Here is a 24,045-nt window from a genome sequence, read left to right as displayed (position 1 = left end):
ACCTACTTTCCACACGTAGGCGTTGGTGGGCTTTTAAACGGGCAGTGTGGTGTCTTTGAGTTAGCGCAATTGTTAACTGATCCTTTGGGGAAAGCAGGGATTCTGTTATCTGCTGAACCTGCGAGGACTTCTTCATTTCTTTGGACCTTTTTATCGCGACCATTCGGAGATATGAGTTCCTCCAACACTGACCAACGGCTGGACCATCTCTTGAGCGCCGTTGAGAGCGAGTTTCAAAAGGGCAGCGAGAAAGGCGATACCTCCGAGCGGGATATTAAACTTACCCTGGACGACGGAGAACTCTGGACCAAGTTTAAGGAGCTGACTAACGAAATGATAGTCACCAAAACTGGCAGGTCTGTTCTTTTAAAATTAAAAGTCTAAAGATGAACAGGCCAACAGGCCTACTGTGATAATGCCTATATACAGCCCAAGGCTGGACATGTTAAAGTCAACCCAGCGATTGACTCATTTCGGGCGGAACAAAACAAGAATTTCAAAGTTGACACATTACATTTATTTCAAAATTCTCAAAATGTACGCTTCGGAAAAGACTGGAAGACCGTCTATAACCCCAGGGCTACGGCTGTTGATGATATTGACCTAGCCTATTTATTAGGCTAATAAATGAAACATAGCAAATAGAGCAAATAATCTTGGTGCACGTAAAAAAGATTAAAGAATTAACACACTATTATTATAAACAATGTATATTTGTTTGTTCAGCAAGCTATTTGCGGCCAAGGGGTAGGCTATTTGAAGGGAATTCAACAGAAGTAGTCGAAGGGAACTGAATTTGCGGATTTTTTCTCACATTTTAAAATCATTACCTTAATATTTCATTAGCATTCAAAAAAAGCTTGCCATAACTACCATTATTTTTTTTTACTCCAAGCAAGATTAATTTAAAATAATTTTCACTTTATTTGTAGCACAGGCATTGAAAATGTTCAGTGTTAAATCTTACTGTGTACATATGGTCCCAATTGGATTTATGTAGGCTAGTCCGTTAGAATTAACACTGAACATTTTACTGCGCAGGCCAAGCTATTAATCACTGTCTGTTTATTCGACTGCGTTTATAATGGGTCAGCAGTACGGTTTTTACTGGTATTGCGTTAGGAATTAATACTTTAAAATGACATAAAATATATAAATATCTCTAGTATCCGACTTATTATTCGTTATTGTTATTGGCTGGACCGCAACAGCGGGGCCAGCCCTACAAACGCGAATGTCTGTGACTGACTGAGTGACTGAGTGAGTGAGTGATGACGTCACACCATTGGTCGGCCAGTCCAGCCATATACTAGGTTTTGACCTGGTCTTTTTTTCTGTGTTTCTGTATTTATTGACATTCTTATCATAATAACCAGATTTCTGTGTTTCTGTATTTATTGGCATTCTTATCATAATAACTGGATTAAGCAGACCTCCTTATTCTATATAGAAAATTATAAATTATCATTTTTTTCGTCATATTTTCAGGCGGATGTTCCCGGTGCTCCGAGCGAACGTGTCGGGCCTCGACCCAAACGCCATGTACTCAGTTCTTCTGGACTTCGTGGCGGCGGACAACAGCCGGTGGAAGTACGTTAACGGGGAGTGGGTGGCGGGCGGGAAGCCGGAGCCGCAGAGCCCCAGCTGCGTCTACATCCACCCCGACTCACCCAACTTCGGAGCGCACTGGATGAAGGCGCCGGTCTCCTTCAGCAAAGTCAAACTCTCCAATAAACTCAACGGGGGAGGACAGGTAATGACGTGGTATAAGTGTTGGGGGAGGACAGGTAATGATGCGATATTAGTGTTGGGGGAGGACAGGTAATGATGCGGTATTAGTGTTGGGGGAGGACAGGTAATGATGCGGTATCAGTGTTGGGGGAGGACAGGTGATGATGCAGTATTAGTGTTGGGGAGGACGGGTATTAGTGTTGGGGAGGACAGATAATGATGCGGTATTAGTGTTGGGGAGGACAGGTGATGATGTGGTATTAGTGTTGGGGGAGGACAGGTAATGATGTGGTATCAGTGTTGGGGGAGGACGGGTAATGATGTGGTATTAGTGTTGGGGGAGGACAGGTAATGATGCGGTATTAGTGTTGGGGAGGACAGGTAATGATGCGGTATTAGTGTTGGGGAGGACAGGTAATGATGCGGTATTAGTGTTGGGGGAGGACAGGTAATGATGCGGTATTAGTGTTGGGGGAGGACGGGTAATGATGCGGTATTAGTGTTGGGGGAGGACGGGTAATGATGCGGCATTAGTGTTGGGGGAGGACAGGTAATGATGCAATATTAGTGTTGGGGAGGACAGGTAATGATGCAATATTAGTGTTGGGGAGGACAGGTAATGATGTGGTATTAGTGTTGGGGGAGGACAGGTAATGATGCGATATTAGTGTTGGGGAGGACAGGTAATGATGCAATATTAGTGTTGGGGAGGACAGGTAATGATGCGGTATCAGTGTTGGGGGAGGACGGGTGATGATGTGGTATCAGTGTTGGGGGAGGATGGGTATAAGTGTTGGGGGAGGACAGGTAATGATGCGGTATTAGTGTTGGGGAGGACGGGTAATGATGTGGTATCAGTGTTGGGGGAGGACGGGTGATGATGTGGTATTAGTGTTGGGGGAGGATGGGTGATGATGTGGTATCAGTGTTGGGGGAGGACGGGTGATGATGTGGTATTAGTGTTGGGGGAGGATGGGTGATGATGTGGTATCAGTGTTGGGGGAGGACGGGTGATGATGTGGTATCAGTGTTGGGGGAGGATGGGTGATGATATGGTATTAGTGTTGGGGGAGGACGGGTATCAGTGTTGGGGGAGGATGGGTGATGATGTCGTACCAGTGGCCTGTGCTCTTTCACACGTTATGCGTTAGATTCTCATCTGTGCTTTGAACCGAACGATGTCGTGTGCTGCCCACCGTACTCACACCCGTACGCAGACAGCGCTGACCGAACGCTGCTCTGCACGCAGATAATGCTGAACTCCCTGCACAAGTACGAGCCGCGCATTCATATCGTCAAAGTGGGCGGAGTGCAGAAGATGATCAGCAGCCAGTCGTTCCCGCAGACGCAGTTCATCGCCGTCACCGCCTACCAGAACGAGGAGGTGAGGAGACCAACCCTAACCCACCTAACCCTAACCCTAATCATAACCCTACCAGAACGAGGAGGTGAGGAGACCAACCCTAACCCACCTAACCCTAACCCTAACCCTAACCCTACCAGAACGAGGAGGTGGGGAGACGCCATTCTCTGAAAATGGAGCTCCTTTTATTATTCATGGAAAAACACATTTCAGCTTCACATGTCAATAAATAATAAGAAATAAGATCTTGTAATTGTGTTATAACTAACCTTATAATTCTCATCTTCTTCTAGATTACAGCTCTGAAGATCAAACACAACCCATTCGCAAAAGCCTTCCTGGATGCAAAAGACCGGTAAGATTAATTTTTTGTTTCTTAAAGAGATAAATTGATATAAATTAAATAAATTAGATAAATTAACACTGAATTTGTCGATATGAATTTTGAAAAATGTTTAAATGAAGACCATCCTGTCGGGAGGACAGCTGTTTGATTGGTCCCTTGATGGCCTCTTTGTCGTTAATTACAGGAGTGACCACAAGGAGGCGCCAGACCAGAGCGGGGACAGCCAGCAGTCTGGATACTCACAGAGTGAGTGTTTCAGCCCTCCTTTTCACAGACAGACAGACAGAAAGGCAGAAGCAGGGGTGTTTCAGTGAGGAGACAGACAGACAGTCAGAAGCAGCAGTGTTTCATTCAGGTAACAGACACCTGCCCTGTGACGGACAGCGAGTTAAAGCAGTGCCATCAGGGGCTGTACTGCCGTCCCTGAGCAGGTGATTTACCTGAGAAATCACAGGGACTGCAGTACAGCCAGCACCACTAAGGGAACTCACCCAGAGGTGAATCAAGGCCGTGTCAGATGATGGTGATGATGATGGTGGTGATGATGATGAGGATGGAGATGAGGATGGTGATGATGATGGTGTTGATGGTGATGGTCATGATGATGGTGATGGTCATGATGAGGATGGCGATGATGATGATGATGGTGGTGATGATGATGAGGATGATGAGGATGGAGATGATGGTGCTGATGGTGATGGTGGTCCTGTGCTCTCTCTCTACAGTCGGAGGCTGGTTTTTACCCAGTAACGGCTCCTTCTGCCCCAGCAGTAGCCCCTCCCAGTTCAGCAGTGGCCCCGCCCTCTCTTCAGGGTCATACTGTGAGCGCTACTCTGGTCTAAGGAGTCACCGAGCCACGCCCTACCCCACCCACTACTCACACCGCAACACCGGCACCAGTAAGAGAACTACACCCTACACACTACACCCTGCACACTACACTCTACCCCACCCACTACTCACACCACAACACCGGCACCAGTAAGAGAACTACACCCTACACACTACACCCTGCACACTACACCCTACCCCACCCACTACTCACACCGCAACACCGGCACCAGTAAGAGAACTACACCCTACACACTACACCCTGCACACACACTACATCCCACTCACTACTCACACCGCAACACCGGCACCAGTAAGAGAACTGCAGCCTGCACACCAACTACACCCTGCACACTACACCCTGCACACCAACTACACCCTGCACACTACACTCTGCACACCAACTACACCCTGCACACTACACCCTGCACACCAACTACACCCTGCACACTACGCCCTGCACACCAACTACACCCTGCACACTACGCCCTGCACATCAACTACACCCTGCACACTACACTCTGCACACCAACTACACCCTGCACACTACACTCTGTACACCAACTGCACCTTGCAGATCAACTACACATTAATCAAACTAACTACACAATACAGATCAGCTATACACTGATCAAATCAAGTACAAACTGTCTGTATTATCAGGGTTTATCAGCGTTTATCTGGAGTATCGGTTTATCAGCGTTTATCAGGGAGTATCAGGGTTTATCAGCATTAATGAGGGGGGTATCAGTTTATCAGAGAATATCAGGGTTTATCAGGGAGATTCAGGGTTTATCAGGGAGTATCAGGATATATCAGAGTTCATCAAGGAGTATCAGCGTTTATCAGTGTTAATCAGTGTTTATCAGGGTTAATCAGGGTTTATCAGTGAGTATCAGGATATATCAGGGTTCATCAGGGAGTATCAGGGTTTATCAGGAGAGTATCAGGTTTTATCAGTGAGTATCAGCATTTATCAGGGAGTATCAGGTTTTATCAGGGAATATCAGGGTTTATCAGGGAGTATCAGGGTTTATTTGGCTCTTGTCTCTCTCAGACGGCTACATGGATAACGGCTCTCCTGGCCTGGCAGCCCATGACAGCTGGTCCTCCTTGCAGATCCCCAACACCAATGGAATGGGCACGCTCCCACACTCCACCAATCCCAGCTCCAACAGCAGGTAAACTCTGCCCCTGCACATACTGTCCAATCACAACGCTCTGTCCACAGGGACACTGACTGGTTGTGGGTTGGTGTGGTTTTGGGTGGGATTGTGGGTGAGGTACTCAGTGCTGATGGTTGTTTCTGTGTGTGCAGTCAGTACTGATGGATGAGGGTTGTGTTTCTGTGTGTGCAGTCAGTACCCCAGCCTCTGGTCAGTGTCGGGGACGTCTCTGGGCCCCTCGGGGTCCCCGCCCGGGCCCCTGGGGAGCAGCCTGACCTCCCAGTTCCTGCGGGGCTCGTCCGTGCCCTACTCCGCCCTGCCAGGCTCCGCCCCCTCGTCAATGTACGACAACAGCCTGACGGAGGTCAGCGCCGGTGACGCCCAGTTTGAGAGCTCCATCGCTCGGCTCACCGCCTCCTGGACCGCGCCCGTAGCACAGACCTACTGACCCCGCCCCTCGAGCCAGACCCCACACCCAGACCTACTGATCCCGCCCACAATCGCCCCCCCCTCGACCCAGACCCCACACCCGGAACCCAGACCCCGTCCCCTGACCCAGACCCCACACCGGGAACCAGACCCCACACCCAGAACCAGACCCCACACTTGGAACCCAGACCCCACACCCGTAGCACAGACCTACTGACCCCACCCACAATCGCCTCGCCCCTTGACCCAGACCCCACACCAGGAACCCAGACCCCACACCCGGAACCCAGACCCCACACCCAGAACCAGACCCCACACTTGGAACCCAGATCCCACACCTGGAACCAGACCCAAAACTGTCCATCCAACATTCCACACAGGTGGGGCTTCAGTACAGAACATTCCATGATGCTCCCGCCCCCCCCAGTAACACACATGGTCAGCCTGTCCATTCCGGTGTAACAGAAGGGCCATGCGCAGAAAAGGAGTTTCTCTCCCTCGCTTCTTTGGGCTCATCGCCATAGCAACCACTGCTAAGACAGTCAGACAGGAAATGGGTGCACCGCCCCTGAGAAGCTCCACCCCTGAAAAGCTCCGCCCCTGAAAACACTGACCCTGAAAAGACCGCTGCAAGACAACTCTTCCTAGTGAGGGCCATTTTATTCATGTTAATTATTGTTGTTGTAATTAATAAAAAGAAAAAACTATTCACTGTGCTTACAATAATAGTTTGAATATCAGGCATATCAGTTAAAATTAATCTAACTGATGTGCTTGATAAACTCTGTACCTACAGTCTAAGCTACAGGAGGAAGTCTGTCTCTATGACAGCCCTGTTTATCTCTACTGCATCTATTCTCCATCTCTACTGCATTCATTCTCCATCTCTACTGCATCTATTTTCCATCTCTACTGCATTCATTCTACATCTCTACTGATTCATTCTCCATCTCTATGACATTCATTCTCCATCTCTCTCCATCTCTACTGCATCCATTCTCCATCTCTACTGCATTCATTCTCCATCTCTATTGCATTCATTCTCCATCTCTACTGCATTCATTCTCTGTGCCCTGTGGGGAGAAAACCTGTAAATATTTGTTGTTTGTATTTGCTGGACGCTTTATTTATGTAATTTTAAAAGTAAATTAAAGTTTTTTTTTCTTTTTTCAAAGGTTTCCACTTTCCCTGTGTTTGTGTAAAATGCGTCTGCAGCCACTCCAATCTCACACAAAATGGTTGCCCTTCCTCTCCTCACTCACAATTAAAAATGTCCTTCTTTACAGGTTTTTGCAGAGCTCAAACACAATTAACAAAAAACAATTAGCAAAAAAGGAAGACTGTAAAAATGCCACATGTAGGGGGCTAGAATGCAAACTGCTTTTATAAACACAGAAAAGCAAGTAGACTAGAGCCAGGCTAGGAGAGGCTATGCGGATGGGAGAGAAACAGATTAAACTGATCAGAAGAGGTTAAAATCTTAAAATTGGTTCACTGGTCCCAGGCTTCTCCTCAGAGTTGTGTGAAAAGACAAACCCCAGAGCTGAGTAAATTCCACACGGACAGCAGGAAGCACAGATTAACTGTCTGGGATCTACAGAACAGTCAGTAGCCGCGTTTCCACCGCAGGAACTATACCCCGGAACTAGGAACCTTTTAGCCGCGTTTCCACCGCAGGAACTATACCCCGGAACTAGGAACCTTTTGAGGAACTCAGTGCGTTTCCACCGCAGGAACTAGGGTCTAAATTTAGTTCTGGGGGCTGTGTTTTACCCCCCAAAACGTTCCTGCTCGGGGGGTAGTACTTTCCGAAAGTACAGGAACCTTTTGGGTGGAGCTTGCAGCGCTGAACATTTCTGATTGGTCGAGTACTCGTAGCATTTGTGTTGTATTTATTTTCCGCCATTACCCGCGATGTTTGAAAATATGCAGCGGCAAACCAATTTATTTTCATAATAACAAATCAAACTTGTATGTTATGCGGCGCAGTAGCCTACTTTTGGTTATAGCCTGTCAACGTCTTGGAATTATAACGTGTGCTCTTCTGTTCTTTTCTTGCTTTAGTATTCGTTTTATAAAATGCTAAGCATTCGTGCTGGGACAGCATATTGCGTAGGCTACCAAAACATTCAAACGGATTAATTCGGTTGCTGAATATTTTCTTCCGGATTTTCTTTGTTAGCCCGTTGTAATTGACTCAAAACGTTTGATACAGTTATGTGAGGTATGCGGTAGTTCTGCATAATTAACATTGGTGATACAGTACAAGCAAACTGGAAATCACCTTCCGCACTTTTTATCCGGGTAAAATAACAGGTTAATTCTAGTAATCTTCCCTTTAGCTTTTTCAGACTGCCGTAATTTTACTCAATTTTACTGCCATTTTCAATTCCACGAAAAGACCAGGAAGACTATGGACTCATTTATGGTGCATGGTTCGCATCTGGAGGGCACACTTCGCTGCTCGGCTAGCAGTAACTTCGAAGGAAAGCAAACGGTGGCTGTACCACTACTAATTTACATTTTCACGCAAGTCCGAGTTTTCGTTCTATTCTTGTCATTTTGCGATTAGCCTATATGGAATTGACGACGAGAAAGTAATAAAACAGCAAATTGTTTACAACGTGTGCATGTTTTCTGCTGTTAATGAATGTGTTTGAGAGGATATATGAAAATCAATAAATACAAAAGTAACCATATATAGTCATTGTTGGTAACCCGTTGTATATAAGTGGAATAAACCCCTGCGGGCTGTCCCGGTTATTAGAAAATAATGTAGGCTACTTCGGTGGTAGTATGGGGTTACAGAAGAACTCATATGACAGATGGACCGACGACAACGTCAGTGGGCTAATTTGCCTAATCTTCGCGGTACTTTAGACCCCGGTGGAAACGCAGACAACCATTGGCTGAAGGAACCTTTTAGTTCCTGGTAACGTAGTTCCTGGGACTGAAAGTTCCGGGTAATTTTGGTGGAAACGCGGCTTTTGAGGAACTCAGTGCGTTTCCACCGCAGGAACTAGGGTCTAAATTTAGTTCTGGGGGCTTTGTTTTACCCCTCAAAACGTTCCTGCTCGGGGGGTAGTACTTTCCGAAAGTACAGGAACCTTTTGGGTGGAGCTTGCAGCGCTGAACATTTCTGATTGGTCGAGTACTCGTAGCATTTGTGTTGTATTTATTTTCCGCCATTACCCGCCATGTTTGAAAATATGCAGCGGCAAACCAATTTATTTTCATAATAACAAATCAAACTTGTATGTTATGCGGCGCAGTAGCCTACTTTTGGTTATAGCCTGTCAACGTCTTGGAATTATAACGTGTGCTCTTCTGTTCTTTTCTTGCTTTAGTATTCGTTTTATAAAATGCTAAGCATTCGTGCTGGGACAGCATATTACGTAGGCTACCAAAACATTCAAACGGATTAATTCGGTTGCTGAATATTTTCTTCCGGATTTTCTTTGTTAGCCCGTTGTAATTGACTCAAAACGTTTGATACAGTTATGTGAGGTATGCGGTAGTTCTGCATAAATAATTAACATTGGTGATACAGTACAAGCAAACTGGAAATCACCTTCCGCACTTTTTATCCGGGTAAAATAACAGGTTAATTCTAGTAATCTTCCCTTTAGCTTTTTCAGACTGCCGTGATTTTACTCAATTTTACTGCCATTTTTCAATTCCACGAAAAGACCAGGAAGACTATGGACTCATTTATGGTGCATGGTTCGCATCTGGAGGGCACACTTCGCTACTCGGCTAGCAGTAACTTCGAAGGAAAGCAAACGGTGGCTGTACCACTACTAATTTACATTTTCACGCAAGTCCGAGTTTTCGTTCTATTCTTGTCATTTTGCGATTAGCCTATATGGAATTGACGACGAGAAAGTAATAAAACAGCAAATTGTTTACAACGTGTGCATGTTTTCTGCTGTTAATGAATGTGTTTGAGAGGATATATGAAAATCAATAAATACAAAAGTAACCATATATAGTCATTGTTGGTAACCCGTTGTATATAAGTGGAATAAACCCCTCCGGGCTGTCCCGGTTATTAGAAAATAATGTAGGCTACTTCGGTGGTAATATGGGGTTACAGAAGAAATCATATGACAGAGGGACCGACGACAACGTCAGTGGGCTAATTTGCCTAATCTTCGCGGTACTTTAGACCCCGGTGGAAACGCAGACAACCATTGGCTGAAGGAACCTTTTAGTTCCTGGTAACGTAGTTCCTGGGACTGAAAGTTCCGGGTAATTTTGGTGGAAACGCGGCTAGTGACTGGATCACAAGTAGCAGAGCTCCCTTGGGCTCAGAGGACAGTGGACCAACCAACCAATCATGTTGGTCTTTGATGGATCATTTGTACGGCGCAAAAATAAATTCACAAATATATTCACAGACAACTGGGCGACCCCAAAGATGAAAACACCCTTTCTCCAAAACCTGTTTTCTGTTCACATTCCACAAAGCAAAGGAAGCCTCTGCGGAAAACAAAAGTAAATCTGACCCAAAAGTACCAGAGATTTTACAGCCAAACAGCCCAGCTCTCTCACCTCAGTGCGAACTCTCCTCCTCAGCCGTCTGAGTTTGATTAAGGGAGATGTGGGGGAGAGGGGAGGGGAGGCATGGGGAGGAGGGTGAGTGGGCCACAGTAAAAGGGGTTAAATCTGTTTAAATTATATCTGCACAAACAATTTAACCCACAGAGCATGTACGAGGTCAGAGATGGTTTTCCTGAAGTGCATGGGCAGCCCTTACCTGCGAGTGTGTTATTTCCCCTAGAGTCCCTCATATCTGCGGCTCCAGGAGAGAAATTTATTCACCCAGACACGGATGGCTCCTTCTGATTAGCTGGTATGAATCATTACATCGCTGAACAGTAAACATGGAATAAGAGACAGCCCAGCTCCTTGCAAGCTCCTGTGAGAGTAACTCAGGGTTCAGACATGGCAGCACATGACTGCTCAGTTATTGCAGTAATTCTGATGGCGGTGTTGTGGTGGACTGCAAAAAAAACAAGTGGGAGTGTCTGGGGGGGGGGTCTCGAGTCACTCCCACTGGTGCATGTGTTTGCCAGACACCCCCCCCCCCCCTCCAGCCCTGACCGGTCCTCTGATGTCTGTGTGCTTCGTTAATGAAGACCTTTTCGGACCCTGGCGAGACATTGCTCACAGCTGAGAGCACGCTGCACTGTGTCCTCTACAAGCCCCGCCCCCAACCCCCAAACACACAACACACCCACCCACCCACCCACCCAACCCCACCCGCTTCCCCCGCCCCGCCCCTGCCCACCCATCACCATGGCAACCCCTGTGCTTCATCCAGTATGTAAACAAACAGCCAAATATTCCCAGAGCTCAGCCCCTGTCTGGATTGAGCACACTGTGCCACTTTATCTGGGCTGGATTTAGCACACCGAGCCGCTCTATCAGGGCTGGATTTAGCACACTGAGCCTCTCTATCAGGGCTGGATTTAGCACACTGAGCCTCTCTATCAGGGCTGGATTTAGCACACTGAGCCGCTCTATCAGGGCTGGATTTAGCACACTGAGCCGCTCTATCAGGGCTGGATTTAGCACACCGAGCCTCTCTATCAGGGCTGGATTTAGCACACTGAGCTGCTCTATCTGGGCTGGATTTAGCACACTGAGCCTCTCTATCAGGGCTGGATTGAGCACACTGAGTCGCTCTATCAGGGCTGGATTTAGCACACTGAGCCGCTCTATCTGGGCTGGATTTAGCACACTGAGCCTCTCTATCAGGGCTGGATTTAGCACACCGAGCCGCTCTATCAGGGCTGGATTTAGCACACTGAGATGCTCTATCAGCGCTGGATTTAGCACACTGAGCCGCTCTATCAGGGCTGGATTTAGCACACTGAGCCTCTCTATCAGGGCTGGATTTAGCACACTGAGCCTCTCTATCAGGGCTGGATTTAGCACACTGAGATGCTCTATCAGGGCTGGATTTAGCACAGTGAGCATGCTGCACTGTCTGAGATAAAAGCACCACCTGGTGGGCCAAAGATGTAACTCCCTGTATTTTGTCAGTGAAGTAAAATTAGTCTTTGTACGTATATTAATTGTCGTTCCCAACATGTATGTACATAGTTACAAAACACCCAATGAAAAGTTGCCAGTCGCTAAGAAAAAAAGAAAAACGCATCCCTGCCTCCCTGCAGAGGCTAAGTTTTGGGATCCAGTCCTAATCTGACCCCCGAGGAACGTTTACAGTAGGAATTACATTACAGTAAGAAAATCACACCAAACACTATTATTATTATGATTATTTTAATGATTATTATTATTACAGTCATTATTAATTATTATTATTAGAAGAGCCAGGACTCTAGTTAACCCCCTGTGGGTTAACTAACATCCTCTCACCCCTAAGAAACAAACATCCTCTCCGCAGCGAAAACTCTCACCCAGAGTGCAGCGTCGGAGCTTCAGGAACATTCCTGCGCCGTGCTTCGACACGTTTAGCCCCAATTATACCTGCAGCCGCATCACAGGGCAGCGAAAACCTCAACACACAGCTCAGCCAGGTCTCCAGCTGGTGCACTGTCCAAAGGGCCCTCTAGGGGGAGGCAGAGAGCACTCCTGTCATTAATAGGCCCACTGGCCGTGGCGTTATCGCCGAAGTACTGAGGGGCAGCACCAGTATCCAGGCAACCAGGACCATCCGCCAGCCCGGCCGCCCGTCCGCCCGCCCGTCCATCCGTCCACCCGCCCGCTCTTCCGTGTGGAGCTACAGGTCTCTCACTTCGTCCTCCACGGTCTGGTCGCTCGCACCCACGTACCTCTCCTGTACCCCCAGAGTGCTGATGCTCAGAGTTAAAGACTCACACAGCACAGAGGAAGTGCTTCCAGGTCAAACAGCCTTACTGCTCATCTGACAGGAAGTAACCATAGCACAAGCACTGCACTACACAATATATCACACCTCACTCCACAGTGCCCTGCATCCGCTACTTTTGATTGGCTGCACAATCCCCAGCATTCGCTACATCTGATTGGCTGCACAATCCCCGGATTCGCTACACCTGATTGGCTGCACAATACCCTGCATTTGCTACATCTGATTGGCTGCATAATACCCTGCATTCCCCGCCCACTTTGATTCCTTAGGTTGTCATGACAAATGATAGCAGATCTTTCAGGTGACGTACCTGGTTAATAAAGGTAAAGTAAATAAACCTGATCATCCTGGTGTTTATGAAGGATACGCGTCGAAGTGGAAGTCCACCCCCACAGCAGCGGACATCAGGGCCTGGATGTTCCTCTCCTCCAGGTCCCCGAAACAGTAGCCATTGGCCTTATCCACCACCCGCATCACCTGCATCATGCTCTCTTTGTCCTGGGGTCAAAGCCATCACAGATTCACTATCACACCCAGACTATCTGCTAACAGTACTGGTGCTGTACACCTTCATTATTATTCATGAGACCAATCAAAACTGAGCTTCATTTGTATCAATAGGGAGACAGAACACATCTAACTATTCCAGAGAATCTGTCACATCCTCATACGATTTAAAAATACTCCTTGTGCCTTCACAGGTACACAGTCTCACCTGCACAGGGGCACAGTCTCACCCGCATAGGTACACAGCCTCACCCGCACAGGTGTACAGTCTCACCTGCACAGGGGCACAGTCTCACCTGCACAGGGGCACAGTCTCACCTGCACATTGAGCGGAACGAAGGAGACCAGGCCGTAGTCCTGGATGACCTCAGCCAGCTTCTCGTTGAGACGGAGGAACTTCCTGAAGAAGGGGTCAGCAGCCAGGTGATCCAGCAGGTAGGACAGGTCCAGCACCTCCGTGTAGTAGTCCAGGTTAAAAGCTGAGAGCCGCAGAGTGGAGAGAAGGCGTGAGCAGGCCGTGTGTGGGGCTACACTGTGGGGCTCAGGTACAGTACAGGAGTAATCATCATTAACACAATCAGCTGCATGAGAGCCTCCATCACCTCCATAACCTCCACACTCACACCCAACCCACCTCCCTCACCGCCAGTGTGATACACACTGTAGGACGCATACAGTCTCACTGTGACACAGACACCCAATCACACAGTGAAACAGTGACACAGTCACACTGCTGTAATGAGAATCACTGTTAAACTCAGTCTATGGATCAGGCTGCATCAGGCAGGGGGCAGGGCAGGAGCAGAGCAGGGGAGGAGCAGGGGGGGCCCTGGGCAGGGGAGGAGCGAAGCAGGGGAGGAGCAGGGGGCAGGGCAGGAGCGGGGCAGGGGAGGACTGGGGGCAAGGGAGGAGCAGGGGGCAGGGGACGAGCAAGGCAGGGCAGGAGCGGGGGGCAGGGGACGAGCAAGGCAGGGCAGGAGCGGGGGGCAGGGGAGGAGCGGGGCAGGGGAGGACTGGGGGAAGCCTGCTCACCCAGCTTGCCGTACTGCTCGATGAGGTCCATCTTGGACAGCACATTGACGTGTGGCAGCTCTATATGCAGCATAGTGGACAGGGACGTGCACAGAACGGAGATGAACTTGGCCGGATCCGTGCAGTAATGAGAGTCGACAAGATGCACTGCCGTCAGCTGCACCCGGAGGAGGAGGAGGAGAAGGAGGAAGAGGGACGAAGCAGGTTAGCTACCTGCAGCCAGAGGAGCACTGCAGCTTCATTACAGTTAACAAACACTGGACCTCCAGCCCCAAATCTTTGCACAGGCACACAAAAACAGCCATGGCTATAAATGTAATAAATAAAATAAATAAATAAAATGTAGGACGGAGTGTAGCACAGTGGGTAAGGAACTAGACTTGTAACCGAAAGGTTGCAGGTTCGATTCCCGGGTAAGGACACTGCCGTTGTACCCTTGAGCAAGGTACTTAACCTGCATTGCTTCAGCATATATCCAGCTGTATAAATGGATACAATGTAAAAATGCTTTGTAAAAGTTGTGTAAGTCGCTCTGGATAAGAGCGTCTGCTAAATGCCTATAATGTAATGTAATGTAATGTAAATGTGGGTAAATGTGCACCTCACCCTGAAGTTCCACTGGGCGAGTTGGGAAAAGATGTTCTTCACCGAGTTCTGGTGGGTGTAGAGCTCCACCTGCCCGGGGCAGTCGAACAGAAAGTAGCTATCGGCGTGCGGCTGCAGCTTGGCCTGCAGCCAGTCCAGATTGGCCTGCAGGTACTCCATGCAGTACAGCAGGCCCCCGTTAGGCCCCAGCTGCAGCCCGTCCATCACGTCGTCCAGGGTGACCAGCTCGGACACGTCCACCGCGCAGGGGTACGGTAGGCCCTCGTTTGCGGGGTCCAGGTTCACCACCACCACCTTCCGCCCCAGGAGCCCCAGGAACTCCGCCATGCCCCGGCAGTACGTGGTCTTTCCAGAACCCGGAGGCCCAATGACCACCTGGCCGAAACGCAGGGAGGGGGCTGCGGGAGGAGGGGCAGGCCTCGCGGACATTGCTGGAGTTTCAATCGGGAGTCAGGGTCACGAGCTAATCACATGATAACGTAACGTAATCTGGCGAGAGAGTGAAAAAAAGCAGGTTGACTTCACTGCACTTCTGAAAGGGGTGGTATGGTGCCACGTCAAAATTAACATCATAAATTATAGTTTCTTTCATCGTTTTGATATTGATTTAGGCTAACGACACACTGTTTTGCTTAAGACATTTTAAGTTACAGATATATTAGTTGACATCCCTATGAAGGGTGTTAAGCTCTTATGAATGTAGACGCAGTTGATGCTAAGTGTTACCATGTGACAGACATATGACATAGCAAGCAGCATCATGAGCAAACTGAATTGAGACAAAAGGTTTCTTTCACATAGCCAAATGTGTAACGCAGTAGTACAGCCATGCAGCGACACAGTTACTAACACTTACACATTTGCTGCGTTCACTGTTTATTCAGTAAACCTAGGTTAGGAAGATAGCACGAGCTGCCAAACATCCACTTGCCTTAGTGAGTTAATGTTTCCGGACAACGGATACGGTAGCTTAAGTTAAGTTAGCTTAAGGTGGTCAGTTCGGTTCCTCATAGGGACTGAACTAACGGTTCGGTTATACCCCGTTACAGAATAATTCGGAAACTTCAAACATACGTTAGAACAACAACTTACCAGTCCACACCACACGAATGTATTCACCTTATCGCCGGCGCGCAAATGGTCATAACGCGGAAACCAGTGCGTACAGCTTATGATACCGTGTAGCAACGAAGACGAACACATCCGTTCCGCTTTGTCAGATACACCCGCTTTAGCTGAATATTCTTTTCTTTTGTAATTAATCAAGTAAGTACTTGCATCGTGTTATAGTGTGAACGCAGTGTCCAGCTCTCTTATATACGCATTAATTGTTTCAGGGTTGTAAATTAGCGATGGCAATGTGGTGCAGTGTATACAGAAACTCCGTGTGTAAGTGTGGTGCTGCTGTTGTATTTTAACGGAGAATGGGGCTTAACCCGAGCTGATTCTGAAACCCTCAACCTGACCGCATAATTGAATAAAATTGTATGTTATGTGTGCCATTCTGGTTGACGGTAAAGTAAATGAATAAAGTATTAAAAAACAACATAAAATATCAATTATAATTTTTTTAAAATGGAAATCACATTTCAACAAGTATTATTTTCATTAACAATATACAAAAACATACATTTTACACATACAATAAATCTTTTACATACAATAAAAACTCTGTTCCACCTAAAAGAACACAGGTTGAATGGCTTATTGGGCTCATTCCACTGACAGGTTGAGGTTAAGATTCTACATGAAGGTTCTTGGCAGTCAGATTCAGCACCAGTCCTGCGTATGCTGTTTGAGGTTTCTGCTGCATGGACTGTCTCTGCTGGTGTGGGCAGTTTCAGTGCAGGCTGGGGGTTCTGGATCAGCGGGGGGGGGGGGCGTTTTCTGGGTCAGCGATGCGGGTGGCTTCTGTACTTCATGCTGGTGGTTGCCTGGCGACGCAGTAGCGTGTCGCCCTGGTCCGTGTCTTTGGGCGGGTCATAAACCGTGGATATGAGGAAGTGTGGGCGGGGCTTCTTCACAGGAAGGAAGGAGTTGAGCTTCTCTCCGTGGTACCTGAGAGACAAACAGCACAGGCAGTATTCAAACGCTGTTTAAACAGGACTTACAGGATAACAGTTTTACCCATCAGCAGGTACATAATCTGTGATGCTTCAGTAAAATATCCAGCTGTATAAATGGATTGTATATATAAATGTCAGCTGTGTAAGTTGCCCTGGATAAGTGTGTCTGCTAAATACCTAAAATGTAAATGTTAATGTAAATGGTCAAGATCTAGTGGGTGTGGTCTGAATGGGCAGGTGTGGTGGGAGTGGTCTGAATGGGCAGGTGTGGTGGGCGTGGTCTGAATGGGCAGGTATAGTGGGTGTGGTATGAATGGGCGGGAGTAGTGGGTGTGGTCTGAATGGGCAGGTGTGGTGGGCGTGGTCTGAATGGGCAGGTGTAGTGGGTGTGGTCTGAATGGGCAGGTGTAGTGGGTGTGGTCTGAATGGGCAGGTGTAGTGGGTGTGGTCTGAATGGGCAGGTGTAGTGGGTGTGGTCTGAATGGGCAGGTGTAGTGGGTGTGGTCTGAATGGGCAGGTGTAGTGGGTGTGGTCTGAATGGGCAGGTGTAGTGGGTGTGGTCTGTATGGGCAGGTGTAGTGGGTGTGGTCTGTATGGGCAGGTGTAGTGGGTGTGGTCTGTATGGGCAGGTGTAGTGGGTGTGGTCTGAATGGGCAGGTGTAGTGGGTGTGGTCTGAATGGGCAGGTGTAGTGGGTGTAGTCTGGATTACAGGTGAACAGCACATGTTGATCAGGAAGAGGATGGGACAGGGGAACTCACCCAAAGCCCCTCTTGCATTTGGGGTGCTGGCCTTCAGTCTCCAGGGCGTCTGGTATCCCGGCTCGGGCCTGTCCCAGACCGTCCCCGTCCCGCCAGCCCTGCCTCTCCATCAGCTTCCTGCCCACTCCCTGCACATGGAGCACATAATCCCCATTACACAGGGCAGGGCACTGCACTATACACACTCTGTGTCCCCCATTACACAGGGCAGAGCACTGCGCTATATACGCACTGTACCCCAAATTACACACACGCCCTGTACCCCCCATTACACACACACGCCCTGTACCCCCCATTACACACACACACGCCCTGTACCCCCCATTACACACACACATGCCCTGTACCCTACATTACACACACACACGCCCTGTACCAACATTACACACACATACGCCCTTTACCCCACATTACACACACACGCCCTGTACCCCACATTACACACACAGCTCATCACATTACAGCAAGATCTAAAATCATGAATGATCTCAGTACTGAAGATAAAGGAGTGGAACATCTGGTTATTAGAGAGTATCTGTGATGACAGTCTCTCCTTACTCAAGAACTTCTGATTTGATCAGCCAATTGACATGCTCTCCCACCTTTGTGAACCTCTCGAAGCTTCCGATTGGCTGCTGCTGGACAGACACCTTCTCCAGCCCCTCCCTGAGCCTCCTCTCATGGCGCATCTGAACGTAGTCGCGGGAGTCCATGTCTCCTCCATCTAAGCGCAACAGACACCATCACACCTCCATCTATCACACCTCCATCTAAGCGCAACAGACACCATCACACCTCCATCTATCACACCTCCATCTAAGAGCAACAGACACCACCATACCTCCATCTATCACACCTCCATCTAAGCGCAACAGACACCATCACACCTCCATCTAAGAGCAACACAGACACCATCACACCTCCATCTATCACACCTCCATCTAAGAGCAACACAGACACCATCACACCTCCATCTAAGCGCAACAGACACCATCACACCTCCATCTATCACACCTCCATCTAAGAGCAACAGACACCATCACACCTCCATCTATCACACCTCCATCTAAGTGCAACAGACACCATCAAACCTCCATCTATCACACCTCCATCTAAGAGCAACACAGACACCATCACACCTCCATCTAAGAGCAACACAGGCACCATCACACCTCCATGTATCACACCTCCATCTAAGAGCAACACAGACACCATCACACCTCCATCTAAGAGCAACACAGACACATCACATCTCCATCTATCACACCTCCATCTAAGAGCAACACAGACACCATCACACCTCCATCTAAGAGCAACACAGACACCATCACACCTCCATCTAAGAGCAACACAGACACCATCACACCATCTGCAGTAAACTGCACACACCCTTCCGTAGCAACACTAAGCAGAAAAAGAATACGCTGCTTTAGGGCAAAGCCACTGATCAGAGGCAGGGGCCCTTAAAGAGGCCCTTAAAGGGGTGTAGAGATAAGGGCACCTTTGTCGTAATAAACGCTCATGTCCACGTCCCAGTCATCTGCCGTCTGCTCGTCGAAATCTGTGCAGGCAAAATCAGAGCAGGAGAAATCAGAGCAGAAATCCGTCATTCTGAACACTTCAGCATTACAGGCACTTTAATTCCATTGTGCGGCTGAACGTTTCACACGTGCTCCAATGAGAACCGCCAGTGCCTTACCGCCCTCCTCCTCCTGCCAGTACTGAGCGTCGGTGTAGAACACCAGGCCGGACCCTCCTTTCTCCCACTTGAGCTCGATCTCCTCCTCGTACAGACGCTCCTTGCTGCGCTCCTGACTGGTCACATCCTCGTGCAGGGCCTCATGACGCTCCCACTCCTCACAGCGGTCATCGTCCTGGAAACGGCACATGCATGCGCACATGCACACACGTGCGCACACACACACACACACACACACACACAGGGACATGCACACACACACACACACAGGGACACATACACACACTCTGAGTTAAGCGCTACACAGACACACGCACTGTGCACACACAGGCACGCCACAGAGCAAAGAGCCCGCAGCAGACACAGCGGCCCCATCGCTGGAGAGGAAGTCACACACGCAGGCCGTACTCACATCATCAGGGCCCGACTCAGACTCCTCCCCCTCCGGCCAGGCTGTTTCCGGGGCAACAGAGGGAGCGTTCTCCCCATGGGGGTTTGCGCTGGCACAGGGGGAGGTGCCCACGGCCGGGGAGGTGCCCCCAGCAGGACTGCTAATCTCTTCTCCGCCCGCCGTGTAGACCCCCTCCTCCAGCTGAACGGTGCTCGTGTCCTGGTACAGGAAGGGCACGTTGCCGTAGCGACGGCGGGAGCCAGTCTTGGGGAAGGTGAGGCCGAGCTGGCGGATGAGGCGGGGCGGCAGGCGGCAGGCCTGTATCAGCCGCAGAAACACCGTCACTGGCGTGCCCACGTTACCGTTGGGCATCAACGCCGGGGGGTTCAGCTCCGGCAGACCGCGCAGGTCCAGCTCGGTGAAGCGCTCCGTTAGCCCCGTACCCCGCCGTTTCAGCTCCGCCTTCGTTTTATACGGGAACCCGTCTGCGACTGAGCCCAGGAGAGAAACATGTCAGCCGGAAATCACGCCCGCTATGCCGCACACTGACAAAACATAACGCGATAGAACCTAACCAGAACTTCACTTAAAGTGACACACTCATTTTAAGCTGTTTGAAGACCTGCAGTAAGTTAATACTCTTAACTGGTTTTTTAGTGAATAAACTATTAACATTAGTTGTTGTTATAACACTGATAAGTAAAGCTACTAAGTTGGATGGTAAGCAGCCAGTCTGGTCACTAGTTAAGAACAGTGGAATCGCCGTGTGATCCATATTTGTTACAGGTAATCTATCTAAATACGAGCGGAGGTACCGTACCTGTCTCTTCAGATACCTTTACCCTCCTGATCACACACCGTCTTGCGAGCCAGTTCCCTTTCGAATCGATCCACTGATTCCCAGCGTACATCTTCACAAATCTGTCCGCCTCTCCGGCGTGGACCGACACAACACAACAGCATGTTTTCTCGTCTTTGGACGCGACGACGCGTCTGCTGTTCTCCGAAGATTCGCAGTTCACTTCAGCTGCGTTGGTTTCCTGCGGAACAGCAAGCGGGTCGACCGCAGTCTGCTCTGGGTCTTGGATCTGTCCGGACCCCGCTGGGTCCTTGAGGACCTCCGGGCGGTGTCGGTAGTGGAAGCAGAAGAACCCCCCGCTTTCTATAAACTGACTGAAATAGTTCCTTAGGTCAGCTGATCGAAATGCTGCTGGAATATTACTGACAACAAAATACAAAACATTTGCGATCTCCGCCATGACACCTCTGAGTCACTAGAACGTATTCTTCCGGTTCGTCATACGTAACTTCGCAATTTCCGGTTACCATACCACTTCCTAGTAACAGGCTTAGCAACAGTCTACGGCTCTGATCTGTACCAGAGCGGTGCTACTCGACCAAACGAAGAATATAAACCTCAGCTCTGATGTCAAGGCAGCTAAAGGCGGATTTGGAAGGAATTAAACTTTATTATACATTTTGAAGTCTCATTCTGTGCATGGTTGGCGTACAATTATGGCTGCACAGTAAATTCATCACACGCTCGATTTGATCAAAAGGCTATTCAACGCTTTATCTTGGGTCAGGGGTACACTATGGTGGTGCTTGTTTCTGTTTTCACTTTAAAATCAGCAACCAATTCTTATGAAATAAGTCGTTTTTTAAGGACTTATTCAGTTTTTAAGGAGATGGGAAGGTCACCGAGTTCTGTACAAAATGTGCTTGAACGTATTTATTTTTTGACATGACAAGCATGGACAGCTAATCTAAATTTGTATTCACTTTGAATGAGGGACTGTTTAGTGCAGTTTGGATGATCTATCTAACCCTCTCTGCTCTGTCCCTGTCTGTAGAAAGTGGGGGGGGAATTCATAAGGAGGGCAGACTGTCTGGTCTTAATAAGAATCAAAGAGAAAGGTTTTCAGGGTTGACTCAACTCCTGCTGGAAAAGTGTTGCGCGTTTATAGTTTCAGTCAGACTGCAGAACCACTCTGGTGACTGTGGCGACCTCCCAGCTGAGGAACATTCTGCAGACGTGACCGTCTAATGACTTAGAGAATGGCTGTTCTGCAGGAGTGAAACAGGGCCCGTTTGAAGTTTATGAGGCTAAATTAAATTTAAGCCCCACCCACATCCCTGGAGCACAAATATTTAAAAAGGGACATTTTAACGGTATGTTTGTTTCAGGAACTTCTCAGCCTCATGCCAGTCACCTCACTCACAGAACAACAGAAAACCCCAACTCCTCCCCCCTTCACTCCCCCCCCCCCAACTCAGAAACTGCCTCCTTCCTAACCTAAGCATTCTGTAAATGAGAATCTAAGGCTTCGTGCAAAATTACAGCCAGCATCTTTTCTAAATGGAAATGCATACACTTTACATACTGACAGTAAAGGACGCTGAGTCTTCAAAAGGACACTAGATTTTAGCTCAGTTGCACGTGTACGTTGTACAGATGCTGACTGGGTCCCAGTCCCACAGGACACAGACTCTTAATTCCTCAGCACGCGTTCCAGTACAGGGAGGTGAGGTTAACTGAAGGAGCGCGCTCACAGGGAGGTGAGTTTAACTGAAGGAGCGCGCTCACAGGGAGGTGAGTTTAACTGAAGGAGCGCGCTCACAGGGAGGTGAGTTTAACTGAAGGAGCGCGCTCACAGGGAGGTGAGTTTAACTGAAGGAGCAGCGCTCACAGGGAGGTGAGTTAACTGAAGGAGCGCCTCACAGGGAGGTGAGTTTAACTGAAGGAGCGCGCTCACAGGGAGGTGAGTTTAACTGAAGGAGCGCGCTCACAGGGAGGGAGTTTAACTGAAGGAGCGCCTCACAGGGAGGAGTTTAACTGAAGGAGCGCGCTCACAGGGAGGTGAGTTTAACTGAAGGAGCGCGCTCACAGGGAGGTGAGTTTAACTGAAGGAGCGCGCTCACAGGGAGGTGAGTTTAACTGAAGGAGCGCGCTCACAGGGAGGTGAGTTTAACTGAAGGAGCGCGCTCACAGGGAGGTGAGTTTAACTGAAGGAGCGCCTCACAGGGAGGTGAGTTTAACTGAAGGAGCGCGCTCACAGGGAGGTGAGTTTAACTGAAGGAGCGCGCTCACAGGGAGGTGAGTTTAACTGAAGGAGCGCGCTCACAGGGAGGTGAGTTTAACTGAAGGAGCGCGCTCACAGGGAGGGAGTTTAACTGAAGGAGCGCGCTCACAGGGAGGTGAGTTTAACTGAAGGAGCGCGCTCACAGGGAGGTGAGTTTAACTGAAGGAGCGCGCTCACAGGGAGGTGAGTTTAACTGAAGGAGCGCGCTCACAGGGAGGTGAGTTTAACTGAAGGAGCGCGCTCACAGGGAGGTGAGTTTAACTGAAGGAGCGCGCTCACAGGGAGGAGGGTTTAACTGAAGGAGCGCGCTCACAGGGAGGTGAGTTTAATGAAGAGCGCACTCACAGGAGTGAGTTAACTGAAGGAGCGCTCAAGGAGTGAGTTTAACTGAAGGAGCGCGCTCACAGGAGGTATGGGGAGTTAACTGAAGGCGACACTGAGCTGATGACAAATTGAACCAATAACACCAAAAACACGAAGCTTCAAAGTTGCATATGCAAATGTACCGCTGGTCACATTAGTACTAAATAATATTGGCTGCCAGGAAGCAAGTTATATGATTGTGGAAACACTGGGCCCCAGCATTGGGGGGAAAAATCCGACATGCATTGCAGACCGTAAAGAATTGTGTCCGTGCAGCCTCGGGTTGTAAAGTACAGCTAGCTACCTTCTCTTCTTTCGTTCCTGCAGGACATGAAAAGCAAATGGGATTTCAACAGAACAGATGTCCTCGGCGGTTAAAAACGCAATGGCTAGATCCCCCATATCCCCCATATTCAGTTTATCTTATTCTCTGGCATGTCCTTCAGCAGTGACACCACCAACCAGGAGCATTGCTGCCACCTACTGGCGGTTGGAAAGAGTGACCAAAGCCCTGCCGAAGGTGTGGAGTGGGTACGTACATTACATTACATTACATTACAGGCATTTGGCAGACACTCTTATCCAGAGCGACGTACAACAAAGTGTATAACCATAACCAGGAACAAGTATGACAAAACCCCTAGAGAGAAGTACCGGTCCAAGTGCAGGGAACAACCGCATAGTTCAACTTGGACCCTGAAGGTTAAACTGATTAACACTAACACAACGAGAACGGCAACAACGCAGTCTATGGAAAAAATACAAGCAGTAGTTAAGACAGTTAATGCACCTAAGTCACCTACGAAACAG

General features: G+C 48.7%; 3 protein-coding genes across 5 annotated transcripts; 1 reads left to right on the top strand and 2 right to left on the bottom strand.

The window, feature by feature from the left end:
* The first annotated feature begins 26 nt into the window (after nt 1-26).
* Nucleotides 27-7,040, top strand: LOC135253737 (T-box transcription factor T-A-like). Of its 3 annotated transcripts, none has more exons than XR_010329688.1 (9): nt 27-356; nt 1,489-1,753; nt 2,981-3,115; nt 3,388-3,449; nt 3,625-3,686; nt 4,166-4,339; nt 5,329-5,452; nt 5,630-6,065; nt 6,129-7,040. XR_010329688.1 is itself a non-coding variant. In XM_064333442.1 (9 exons), the coding sequence occupies exons 1-8, from the start codon at nt 172-174 to the stop codon at nt 5,883-5,885; spliced, it is 1,263 nt and encodes a 420-aa protein (XP_064189512.1). In that variant the 5' UTR covers nt 27-171; the 3' UTR covers nt 5,886-5,921; nt 6,073-7,040. The 3 variants fall into 3 exon arrangements, 2 of the variants coding, with proteins under 2 accessions (XP_064189512.1, XP_064189649.1); XM_064333442.1 differs by having other exon boundaries at nt 5,630-5,921; nt 6,073-7,040; XM_064333579.1 differs by having other exon boundaries at nt 39-356; nt 5,630-7,040.
* Nucleotides 7,041-12,138: 5,098 nt separating this feature from the next.
* On the bottom strand, nt 12,139-16,087 carry gpn2 (GPN-loop GTPase 2). Its single transcript, XM_064333313.1, has 6 exons — nt 15,966-16,087; nt 14,874-15,362; nt 14,268-14,424; nt 13,554-13,714; nt 13,096-13,226; nt 12,139-12,690 (listed from the first exon to the last, which is right to left on the bottom strand). The coding sequence occupies exons 2-6, from the start codon at nt 15,300-15,302 to the stop codon at nt 12,618-12,620; spliced, it is 951 nt and encodes a 316-aa protein (XP_064189383.1). The 5' UTR covers nt 15,303-15,362; nt 15,966-16,087; the 3' UTR covers nt 12,139-12,617.
* A 334-nt stretch (nt 16,088-16,421) lies between these two features.
* On the bottom strand, nt 16,422-21,101 carry LOC135253618 (G patch domain-containing protein 3-like). Its single transcript, XM_064333191.1, has 7 exons — nt 20,610-21,101; nt 19,811-20,280; nt 19,399-19,573; nt 19,201-19,260; nt 18,302-18,423; nt 17,700-17,827; nt 16,422-16,931 (listed from the first exon to the last, which is right to left on the bottom strand). The coding sequence occupies exons 1-7, from the start codon at nt 21,046-21,048 to the stop codon at nt 16,766-16,768; spliced, it is 1,560 nt and encodes a 519-aa protein (XP_064189261.1). The 5' UTR covers nt 21,049-21,101; the 3' UTR covers nt 16,422-16,765.
* Nucleotides 21,102-24,045: the final 2,944 nt, after the last annotated feature.

The sequence above is a fragment of the Anguilla rostrata genome, chromosome 1 (assembly GCF_018555375.3).
Source record: "Anguilla rostrata isolate EN2019 chromosome 1, ASM1855537v3, whole genome shotgun sequence".
NCBI classification, from domain to species: Eukaryota; Metazoa; Chordata; class Actinopteri; order Anguilliformes; family Anguillidae; genus Anguilla; species Anguilla rostrata.
This window is presented reverse-complemented; position numbering and strand designations above follow the sequence as displayed.